The sequence below is a fragment of the Sinocyclocheilus grahami genome, unplaced genomic scaffold (genome assembly GCF_001515645.1).
Source record: "Sinocyclocheilus grahami isolate Dianchi unplaced genomic scaffold, SAMN03320097.WGS_v1.1 scaffold601.1, whole genome shotgun sequence".
NCBI classification, from domain to species: Eukaryota; Metazoa; Chordata; class Actinopteri; order Cypriniformes; family Cyprinidae; genus Sinocyclocheilus; species Sinocyclocheilus grahami.
The window spans coordinates 600,768-613,457 of NW_015505780.1; the positions used below are offsets into that span (position 1 = coordinate 600,768).

Here is a 12,690-nt window from a genome sequence, read left to right on the forward strand (position 1 = left end):
TTTTTTTTTAACCTTGGCCAGATCTGTGCCTTGCCACATTTCTGTCTCTGAGCTCTTCAGGCAGTTCGTTTGACCTCATGATTCTCATTTGCTCTGACATGCACTGTGAGCTGTAAGGTCTTATATAGACAGGTGTGTGGCTTTCCTAATCAAGTCCAATCAGTATAATCAAACACAGCTGGACTCAAATGAAGGTGTAGAACCATCTCAAGGATGATCAGAAGAAACGGACAGCCCCTGAGTTAAATATATGAGTGTCACAGCAAAGGGTCTGAATACTTAGGACCATGTGATATTTCAGTTTTTCTTTTTTAATAAATCTGCAAAAATGTCAACAATTCTGTGTTTTTCTGTCAATATGGGGTGCTGTGTGTACATTAATGAGGAAAAAAATTAACTTAAATGATTTTAGCAAATGGCTGCAATATAACAAAGAGTGAAAAATTTAAGGGGGTCTGAATACTTTCCGTACCCACTGTATATATATATATATATATATACACATATATATATAAAAAATTTTATGACATTTGTACAAAATGAAATACATTTAATATTCATTTGTTTATTATACTAAAATTAACACTCAATTATTAATACTAATATATAAATTTATACACATAATACTGCAAATATATTTTACAATTATACAAATGTATATATACAATTAGATTTTTGTATTATTATAAATGTATGTTTATATATATATATATATATATATATATATATATATAAAATTAAATCAAGCACTTTTTAAATTTTTTTTATCTAATTAATTACATGATGCACCAATTCATTAATCAAATTAAATCGTACATCAATTTTGGCTACCCTGCAACCCTGCAAAAGATAATTTGGTAATTTGTGTATATATATATATATATATATATATATATATATATATATATGTATGTATGTATGTATAGATATATTAATATCTAAAACTGCCACCCATGCCAGTTGATTACCTTGAGAGAACCTGATGTCAGAGATGATCTCCTTCCTGTGGTGAAAGGTCACCATGTCTTCCAGCGTGTCTGCATTCACCACCAGGAAGCAGCCATCGTTTAGACCCACCGCTAAGGCTTTTCCGTCTGGCGAGAAGGCACAGCATCGACCACCTACAAACACACACGACAGCAAAACCGTCTGTGATTCTGAATCGGAGACCTTTCAAATGTGGCAGAAGATTACCTCTCTTAAGTTTCCGGACGGCCACCATTCGATGGTTGGCCGAAAGCTCCCAGATCCGCAGCGTTTTGTCGTCACTCACAGTGGCACAGATGGGCAGCAGTGGATGAGCAGCGAGGCCCCAAACTTCCCCCTCCATATGACCCTAAAACACACGTCAAACACAGACTTGAACTAGTTGAGCAGCCTGACCTTCTATCTTTTTACTCTGCATCTGTATTTGCAGCTGTATATTTGAGAGTGACACACACCTGTACGAGTAAAGTCATGGGGCCGCTCTTGTCGATCTCCAGGATCTCTCCGTTTTTGGTGCCGACCAGAATGTGTCCGTGTCCCAGAGTGATCGCTTTGATGGACGGGTTGTCCTCCAACAGCAGCCCTAAGAAATAAAAACAGAAGAACAATAAAGTAAGTCTGGTGGTCTGTGGTCATTTCCATTTTTTTAATTTTTACTTCATAGGAATGGTATGAAACTTGGTGACTTTTGACAGTAATGACCACCATAGAAACTGAATGGGAAATACAGAGTCATTTTTGGGGTGCCATGATGAAGTAGTCCTTGATAGTGTCTGAATATATGTGACCCTGGAGCACAAAAGCAGTGTTAAGTCGCTGGGGTATATTTGTAGCAATAGCTAAAAAAACATTGTATGGGTCAAAATTATCAATTTTTCTTTTATGCCAAAAATCATTAGGATATTAAGTAAAGGTCATGTTCCATGAAGATATTTTGTAAATTTCCTACCGTAAATATATCAAAACTTAATTTTTGATTAGTAATATGCATTGCTAAGAACTTCATTTGGACAACTTTAAAGATGATTTTGTCAGTATTTTGACATCTTTCCTATCATAACAAACCATACATCAATGGAAAGCTTATTCATTCAGCTTTGAGATGATCCATAAATCTCAATTTGGAGGAATTGACCTTTATGACTGGTTTTGTGGTCCAGAGATGGCACCAATTTGCCTGCCTTTTAAATTAAACACTGTATTCATTGAAAATCATATGCACTATTTTTTATTTATTTTTTGTATAGAAATAGTGTATTATTTAGAGGCAAATATTGTCTAGTACTATGAAATCCCTAAAAAAGTAAAAAATATTATTGAAACAACATAGTACATTTATTTCAATAAAAAGTTAAACACTATTAATTTAACAGAAAAAGTGTATTCATTAAAATATGAATTATTTTTCTATTAGAAATAGTGAATAATTTAGAGGTGAATATTGTCTAGTCCCATGTAATCCCCTGATAATACAAAATATTAAATCATAAATATCATTAAAACAAAATACAGCACATTTGTTTCATTAAAAAAAACTCTGAACACTATTAATTTAACAAACACTTTAATTATTGAAAATATGAATTGTTTTTCTAATATTTGCATTGTTATATTGAAAGTGTAAAATTTGTAGTACCATTAAATCCCCTCAAAATACTAAATAATATTACTGAAACAAAATATAGTACATTCGTTAAACAAAATTAAACACTGTATTACCTTAACACATAAACAATGTATTAGTTGAAAATAATATGCATTATTTTATTAAAATTTGTATTATTTTATATAGGAATAAATTGTGTTTTAGAGGTGAATACTGCCTAGTATCATTAAATACAAAAAATTAAATAATAAATATTATTGAAAAAATATAATACAATCATTTCATTAAAAAAAACACTGCATTAATTAAAAATAATATTAATAGTTTTTTCTAATATTTATATTTACATATTTTTATTTGATATAGAAATACATATTTTTTAGAGGTAAATATTGTCTAGTACCATGAAATCCCCTCACAATACAAAATATTAAATATTATTGAAACAAATTTCATTAAAACAACACTGCATTAATAAAAAACATTAATTGTTTTTTCAAAAATTTATATTTACATATTATTATTTTATATATAAATAAATATTATTTTGAAGTAAATATTGTCTAGTACCATGAAATATTATTGAAACACAATATAGTACATTAATTTAATTAAAAAAAATGTCTGTTTTGAGGATTTATAATCACCCTTAGATGAAGGCGAGAGCGCCGCCCTCTTGATAGCATACGTCTTCAGACATCTCTCGAACATGTCGTCCCACAGCTCAACAACTCCATCTTTACCCCCCGTCACAAAACCCTTCAGGTCACAACACACCATTAACAGCTAAGAAATACATTTTTACCTACTGTTGAACTATATTTAATGCACAGACTAAGCAGGATGCCAAGTACTCTGTATATAATAGGGATGGGCATTACAAGCAAAAATAATATTAGAAAATCGCTGGGTATTATTAGATTATTATTCGAAAATCGCACACCTCCCCTGCATGCACGCACAAACACCCATAAACTGAGAGAGAGGGAGAGAGATGGGATTCACGCTTTCAATCTGTATAATAAACTGTTTAATTTAGAAGATAGGCTACCTTAACTCAAGCCATATAATGATTGTAACGTGCTGAAACATTAATATAATAAACATAACCGAATGATGGCACTTATTAACATAACTCTCCGTCTATTAGCATAAATCAACTGTTCATAAGGCTAAGATATTTCCATTTCAAAAAATGGAAACCCTAAAGAGAATAGATACGAGATGGGAAGAAAAATATACGTTACTTCAATGATATCTTTGGGCAATTATACTGTATATAAACTGCGGGAATCAGGGAGCCGTTATTAATATGCGAGGCATTGAAATCGCTTTTGAACGCACGCTTGTTTTTTTACTTTCACTTTCGAGATTCGAGAAAGTACTCGGCAGTACGTACCACACATTTTACAAGATTAGGTGTTTGTCAGTGCTGCTCAGGATCTGCAAATCATTCGCCATCATCCTATCAGTCAGCTCTCCTTACTCTGTTTATGTGGTAAGTGAAATGTTATGTACTGTAATGTAACAGGCAAGCAAGCGGCTAACCATGTCCCTTTAGTGGCTCCGTAGATCGCCTTATTTGTTTTCCGTGCCTTTCTGAATACAGATTCAGCCACACCTCTAACCCAGTCGGGCGTGTTTGTGGTCGGCACAGAACTCTTATTTGACATCGTCCCAAGTTACTGTAAGCGTTATATGCTACGCAAGTCTTTTTTTAATGCCACGCAAGTCTACAGTGTGCGCGTGAAACAATGTGTTCTTCTGTTGTCTTTGACAGCTTTTAGGTGTGTTATTGGCAGCGCCAACCTCTGCTTACATGAACGCGTCACCACCGCATCAGCACGGAAAACATGTGGAGATTTTTTAAGACAATAATCGCACAACCTATTCGATATTCTAGAATTAAATCAACTAATCGAATATTTGAAAATCGTGGCACATCCCTAGCAGTGTTGGGGAAAGTTACTTTTAAAAGTAATGCATTACAATATTGCGTTACTCCATAAAAAAGTAACTAATTACGTTACTTAGTTACATTTTATGGAAAGTAATGCGTTACGTTACTTTTGCGTTACTTTTGAAATCTGGACAGGGCTTGCTTGTTTGTTTTTCAAATAAAAAATTATATATTTTCTTCTGATTTCTCTCAGCATGGGGACAGGAGAGCTGTCAATTAATACATTGAAAAAAAAAAGTTACTTGCGTTACTCATTTGAAAAAGTAACTCAGATATACTCTTGTAAATTAAAAAGTAATGCGTTACTTTACTAGTTACTTGAAAAAAGTAATCTGATTACGCAACTCGCGTTACTTGTAATATATTACCCCCAACACTGATCCCTAGTATATAACTGTGGCAAACGCAATCACCTTGTCCAGAGAGCACATGGCAAACACGGGTCCGTCGTGAGCTTTGATGCTCTTCATGAGCGTCGTGTCTTTCCAGATGTACACGTCACCCGTCGTCGCCCCAGAAAACACCAGGTCCTCCGAGCGTCCATAGCAGGCGGACATCATGGTCTCATGCTTGCCGAGATTTCCGAAAATGCCTCTTTTAAATGTTAAACCTCCTCCTGTATTGAAATATAAACACTGAGCAAGTGCTTTTAATTTATCCAGAGGAGAAAGCATCGGATGCATTAGTAATTCAGTTACTGGAGCATCTGCTCACATTTAAAAGCTCTTGCTCACATTTAATTGGTAAAATATGGAGCGCTGATGGAAAAGTTGACAAAACAGTCATATCAGCTTATGACGGCTCAATATGATGTGGCAGATTCTCCTCACAGTCATGTTCTCGTGAGAGATACGGGCGAGAGCTTATGCTTGAAATATTTCAGTGAAACGAACGTCTGCACATGTAACAAACATCCTAAGTTAAAAAGCAAGTGTTACTGCTGCGATTTAGGATGCATTCACATATGAATCTTCTGTCTCTACCTGTATGCAGCCAGAACTTGATGTGTTTCATTCCCACCGTCAGCAGTTTGTCCATGCGGAACGGGTTTCCTTTGACCACAAAGATCTTATCTTTATGTCCTCTATGGTAAAGAGAGAGACAGACGTCATTTGAGAGCGATTCAGCTCGCTCTACATACTCTTTACCATTAAAAAGGTTTGGTTTTACCTGGATTTGGCCAGTTTTTCGCCTTTTTTCCAGTCCCAGATGACTAGGGAGTGGTCTTCATCGATTCCCACAGACACTAAACTCTTGCCATCCGCTGGATTTGAGAAAGTGAAATAAGAGAATATGACACAGCAATGTTTTAAAATTGCACATTGGATAAAAATAAGATTCTGGAAACATTAATGGAGATGCATTTGGTTACTTTGCTTAAAAACAAGGCAATTTTGTCAGAATACTCAATGCTTCAATCCAATTATTAAAACATGAGTAAGCTCTGAAATAGGTTTATGGGGAAAAAAATTTAACATTAATTTTAACTCAAATCTCAACTTTCTCAGCTGATGTAGATAAAATGCAGTGTTATTTCAATATAATTGAGATACTGTTATAGTTTTTGTTAATATTTTAAATTTTTTATTTTTCTATTTTCCTTTTAGTTACAATTTTATATTTATAAATATAATACAAATTTATGTTTATAAATATGTCTATATAGTTTTTATTCATTTCTATTTAAGTTTTACTTATTTTAGAGCATCAAGTTAAACTAAATAAAAATGAGAAATGCTTCCATGACAATTACAACAAAATAGTTTTTTTATATTTTATCGTATTTCTATACTATATATATATATATACATATATAAAAATTACAATTAATTTTAATAATTATTAATTTAAAAAATTTAAAAAACTAAAAAAAAATTATAAAAGTAGGATTAAAATAAACATTAATGCAGGTGCATTTGATTACTTTGCTTGAAACCAGGGAATTTTGTTAGAATATTCAATGCAATGCAAAAAAAAAGTTAATGGGAAAATGACCATTTAACAATAATTTTAACCAAATCTCAAGTTTCTCAGCTGGTTTATATGTAAAATGTATGTCAGGGTCTGACCTGTGAACTCCAGAGCACAAACCCCGCGCTGATGTTGACCCTTCAGCAGAGATAAACACTTGAGTGTCTGGGTGTCCCACACATGGACGGCCGGATCTCGACCCACCTGACATACACACAAACATATGCATACTCCGCATTTATTTTATTATCATGCCTTGCAGAGACGGCTCAAATCTGACTGTTCGGCATATCTGATAGAAATCTGTTTAGGAAAAAAATCAATTAAATGTGATCCGATCCGGTTTGAAGTATGATTCGTGGACAACAGTTTCAGCCGTGTTGTTTAGTTAATCTCTCACCTGTCCGGTGGCCACATAATCTTTGAGCGGATGCACAGTGAGGCTCAGGATATCGTCGTCATGACCGATGTAAAAGCGCTGCGTGTGCTGCTGTCTGTTATACACCACAGCCACAGCCGCCACATGATACACCACCTCACCGGCCTGAGTGTAGAACAGATTATTCCTGCAGTCGTAGCCCCTGTACCTGAGGATAAACAGAATAAAAAAAATTTCAAATATTTATACCTGTCTGAAAGTTAGCACATTACACCAATAATGAAATATGTTTAACTTTGTACATTTTTGTTAACATTTATCTAATTTGACATTTTAATGGAATCATTCTGTAAATATAGACCAATTTCGGTGTTTGCAAACAGTGATGACTTTTTTTCTGGTGGCAGAAAATTACAGTTTTAAAGTAGCAGTCTGTGGAAGCCATGGAATAAAAGAGTACAAAAGATCATTTTGAGTTTATATTTCAAAATTCGGACCTATTTCTCGCAATTCCGAGATTATATCTCACAATTCTGATAAGAAAAAACAACTCGTCATTCTCTCTTGACAAACTGACAAACTCACAATTGTAGAGTTAAATCAAGTTATAAAGACCAAACTAGAAGATATAAGATATATTTTGTGAGAAAAAATTGTGAGATAAAATAGGAAAATGTTATAGGTTTAAATAGTTATACATTTACAATTAATGGATTAATTCTGTAAATATAAAATAATTTAAAAATCATATATATATATATATATGATTTTTAAATAATTATATATATATACATATATATATATACATATATATATATATATATATATATATATACATATATATATATATATATATATATATATATATATATATATATATATTCCGTCTAATGGTGGTAAAATTGAACAAATCAACTACAAAGGCAGCGCTCATTTATATAAAATATAACGTCATGAGACGTTGCTCTCAGCCAAAACTATTTGCTCTGAACAAATAATAGAAGTCTGCCCGTTAGATTCACCCTAAACGAATTAAATCTCATGTTTAACCACTATAGAGACATCAGAGCCAGCAGCTAATTCCAGAAGCTCTGGCCGAGGTGAGGCTGCTCTCGGCGGGTTCATGAGCGCTGATCGGCCGCTGACGCCCTGGAGCTCACATCTCCCAAAACATAGCAGCAAACTTTCAAATAGACTTTATCTTTATTAACAAACCGCATATTTGAAATCTAAACAAGTATATTCTCGCCTAAAAACTCTTAAAACTACAGTCCGTGACACAAAAACAGTATTATTTATTAAGTTAATAGTGGATTTGGGCGTCTGCCATGACACTCGCTGTGAGAAATACTGCAAGCGGAGTGATACAAACGGTTGGAGTGCTGTTATCACTACAATATCACACTGCTCTTAGCCAATCAGATTCGAGAACCAGAAAGAACGGTTCTAAAATTCTATATATTCAGGGTCACAGACATTGAGACACACTGTGTTCATTTCAAATGCATAATTTACCCGTGGACAAACTGCAGGCGCAGCCCCTCGTTTATTAACAAACCGCATATTTGAAATCTAAACAAGTATATTCTCGCCTAAAAACTCTTAAAACTACAGTCCGTGACACAAAAACAGTATTATTTATTAAGTTAATAGTGGATTTGGGCGTCTGCCATGACACTCGCTGTGAGAAATACTGCAAGCGGAGTGATACAAACGGTTGGAGTGCTGTTATCACTAGAATATCACACTCCTCTCAGCCAATCAGATTCGAGAACCAGAAAGAACTGTTCTACAATTCTATATATTCAGGGTCACAGACATTGAGACACACTGTGTTCATTTCAAATGCATAATTTACCCGTGGACAAACTGCAGGCGCAGCCCCTCGTCTGGCGCTTTCTGCCTCTTCAGAGATCCAGCCAGTTTCTTCTTGAGCTGAGGAAGATCTTCCTTATACACCTGAGGGGTGTTTAGGAGAAGATGAGAAATGAGAAATCCACTAGAGACACATTCAGAGATTCAGAAAAAGCATAAAGGCCAACAGCAACTAGCCAATCAGCTGTGAAATTAATGAGAGGAACAGGATGAAAGCAGCCGAGCACGTCTGTCACATAAAACCCTCTCAGTTTGGGAACTTGGGTCTCTTGCCTGACGCTCGTAGTTGATCTGGGCTTCCTGTTCAATGTCTGAGTCCAGCTCGGGAACGTCGGAGAGGTCGGAGTCAGATTCGCCACTGTTAGAGTCAGCGTAGCTATCTGTGAACGGGAAAACATTATCAGACTTTCTGCTTTCACTATATAGTCCAAAATTCAAATATAAAAATAATACGTAATATTAAAACCTCTATTCTCATTTCTATTCAGTACAGGGGTTCCAAAACTTTTTTTGTCAGCCAAACTCTTTGGATAGAAAATATTCACTTAAAGAACCTTTGAGATTTTAATTTAATATTTCAATAATTTAATAACGCATTTGCATTTTCACAGTTCTCTGATGTTGTCACAACATGCAAGTAAGCAGATAAAATATTTAATAATTTTTAGTAAGTGTTTAATTTTGATTGTTTTTATTTTTTAATTATTTATATATAGGGCTGCATATAAATATGACTTTTATTATTATTTTATATTTATATCAATTGTATATTAATATTTACATAAATTATATATTAATATATATTTAATGTGTTATTTATTTTATATTATTATTTTGTTTTAACTAATTATAAAATGCCTATATAAACATATTATTGTTGTATAGTACAATTGTCCTGTAAAATAATAAAAAAATAATTTCTAACATTTTTTGGCCTAATATTATCTATATAATTTATATTTATATATTAGAATACATTTTTGAATTCTTAATATATCATTTGTAATTACATATATTTATGATGTATTATATGATTTTATATTTACAGAATGAATCCATTAATTATAAATAATCCATTAAAAAATGTACATTGTATATTATATTATGCATTCATATTATCTATATAATTTATATATTATATTTAAAAAAATGTTACTATAGGAGTTATAGTTTTCCTATATATATATACTGTATATATATGTATAAATATATTTACTATATATATATATATATATATAAAAATAAATAAAAATATATTTACAGAATGAATCCATTATTTATAAATTCTAGATATTAAAATGATAATATATATTATGCAATTCATTTTAATTTAAGTTACAAAACTACAACGTCTTAAATTCTTAATTAATTCTTCACAATTTAAAATTCCGACATTTCCATACGCTTCATGATTGTGAAAACCCAGTAATTTCAGTAATGCATAAATACGGACCATTTCCGAACAGGTTTTCATGTCCCACAATAAACTGGAATAAGTATTTTATCATCCAACTTAACTAAAAATGGCACACTTTACCCTTCTGAAAAAGGTTTTAATTGGCAGCCTGTAGAATAATCTTTCTCCAGCAGCATTGCCTGTGAATCGAGCCACTCTGAACACGTGTAAATGAACACCGTGCCGCTCTTCCCTCGATGTACTTATTTAATTAAATTGATTTGATGATGGAAACCCTGGATCGGTGGATTGAATCACCTTGCAGCAGCGGCTCCAGAACTCCATTCATGACTCCCTCCGGCAGAAACCTCCACTGGAAGACAGAGTGATCGGCTCCACCTGTGCTCAGAACCCACTGCAGGTCATGTGACCAGCGCACATTGGTCACATGGGCAGAGTGGCCGATGTATTTCTTGAATTTGGCAGCTGAAAGAATCACATTTGTTAGCGCACACTGGTTTGTTCAGCACTGATCACACAGAAACCGATGACACAAAACCAAGCTGACCTTTTTTAAGACAAGGGAATCGGAAGAGTTTGACGAGGCCGAAGTCGTCGCCCGTCACCAGCACTGCACTGCTGTAGTTTGCGTCCACAGAATTGATGTCGTTGACGTTGGAATATTTAGGCCAGATTCCGTTGACCTCCGGTCCGAGAACGCAGGTCCACGTCATCCAGTGGATTCCTTTGGCTTCCTCCTTCGGCATGAATTTACCGGCTAATAACACAACAACAGTTAGGTAAATTATTAGCATGACATGATTCATAAAATAAGGCTGACCCTAAAGTAAAGTATGTCATTTATTTGCTGATTACTGGACAAGGATTTTCAAAAAGGAGAGATCTTTGGTGTGGATTTTCTTTTTGTATGTCATATACAGCAGGGGTCTCCAACCTTTTTTACACCACGGACCGATTACGTTTGGAAAAAATTCTCGCGGACCGGCTGGGCAGGGGAGAGGGGGATGGGGACAGGTATATAGCCTTAGCCTAGGCTCTTATATAGTATTATAATAGCATTATATAGTGGTTCAACGCATGTGATGGGTTTTTGATATAGGCTGATTTTGGCCCAATCCCAATTCTATTTTATACCCCTTCCCTGAAAATATTCCCCTAAGAATTGGGACACCACTACTATGCCGTCACACGTCGTCATACGTCGTCTAGCTCCTACAATACACACACATATACTGGTGTGCATTAGAGCCTTTAATTACCGTTCTATATTACTGCGCTGCTAAAAAGCTTTTGAATGGATGTGCTAGACGAATCCAAGCTACAATTGCATTATCCACATCTGTTAGTCTGGCTTCATACTCACACACACACACACACACACACACACACACACACACACATATCGTAGATCGCACAGCTCACACATCCAGGAGAAAAGAAACTTGTCAACGCTGCCCCACGACTTTTATTAATAACAGTTTAAATACTGAATCGCTACATTTTCCAGCAACGAGAGGATAAAATTGCAGTTTTTTTAAAATTTTTTTCGCTTCATGATTGTGAAAACCCAGTAATTTCAGTAATGCATAAATACGGACCATTTCCGAACAGGTTTTCATGTCCCACAATAAACTGGAATAAGTATTTTATCATCCAACTTAACTAAAAATGGCACACTTTACCCTTCTGAAAAAGGTTTTAATTGGCAGCCTGTAGAATAATCTTTCTCCAGCAGCATTGCCTGTGAATCGAGCCACTCTGAACACGTGTAAATGAACACCGTGCCGCTCTTCCCTCGATGTACTTATTTAATTAAATTGATTTGATGATGGAAACCCTGGATCGGTGGATTGAATCACCTTGCAGCAGCGGCTCCAGAACTCCATTCATGACTCCCTCCGGCAGAAACCTCCACTGGAAGACAGAGTGATCGGCTCCACCTGTGCTCAGAACCCACTGCAGGTCATGTGACCAGCGCACATTGGTCACATGGGCAGAGTGGCCGATGTATTTCTTGAATTTGGCAGCTGAAAGAATCACATTTGTTAGCGCACACTGGTTTGTTCAGCACTGATCACACAGAAACCGATGACACAAAACCAAGCTGACCTTTTTTAAGACAAGGGAATCGGAAGAGTTTGACGAGGCCGAAGTCGTCGCCCGTCACCAGCACTGCACTGCTGTAGTTTGCGTCCACAGAATTGATGTCGTTGACGTTGGAATATGATTCCGTTGTTCCGTTGACCTCCGGTCCGAGAACGCAGGTCCACGTCATCCAGTGGATTCCTTTGGCTTCCTCCTTCGGTACCGGCTAACCGGCTAATAACACAACAACAGTTAGGTAAATTATTAGCATGACATGATTCATAAAATAAGGCTGACCCTAAAGTAAAGTATGTCATTTATTTGCTGATTACTGGACAAGGATTTTCAAAAAGGAGAGATCTTTGGTGTGGATTTTCTTTTTGTATGTCATATACAGCAGGGGTCTCCAA

General features: G+C 34.9%; 1 protein-coding gene across 1 annotated transcript in view; it reads right to left on the reverse strand.

The window, feature by feature from the left end:
- LOC107557397 (EMAP like 6) overlaps positions 1-12,690 on the reverse strand; it is a 60,344-nt gene that overhangs the window by 19,572 nt on the left and 28,082 nt on the right. The window contains exons 8-20 of the mRNA XM_016240804.1: positions 10,743-10,952; positions 10,493-10,660; positions 9,052-9,158; positions 8,762-8,862; positions 6,925-7,111; positions 6,623-6,728; positions 5,724-5,817; positions 5,537-5,637; positions 4,967-5,169; positions 3,241-3,352; positions 1,443-1,570; positions 1,195-1,336; positions 969-1,121 (exon numbers count right to left, since the gene is read on the reverse strand). Coding sequence (XP_016096290.1) covers positions 969-1,121; positions 1,195-1,336; positions 1,443-1,570; positions 3,241-3,352; positions 4,967-5,169; positions 5,537-5,637; positions 5,724-5,817; positions 6,623-6,728; positions 6,925-7,111; positions 8,762-8,862; positions 9,052-9,158; positions 10,493-10,660; positions 10,743-10,952 — 1,812 coding nt within the window. The remainder of the gene's footprint in view (positions 1-968; positions 1,122-1,194; positions 1,337-1,442; positions 1,571-3,240; positions 3,353-4,966; positions 5,170-5,536; positions 5,638-5,723; positions 5,818-6,622; positions 6,729-6,924; positions 7,112-8,761; positions 8,863-9,051; positions 9,159-10,492; positions 10,661-10,742; positions 10,953-12,690) is intronic.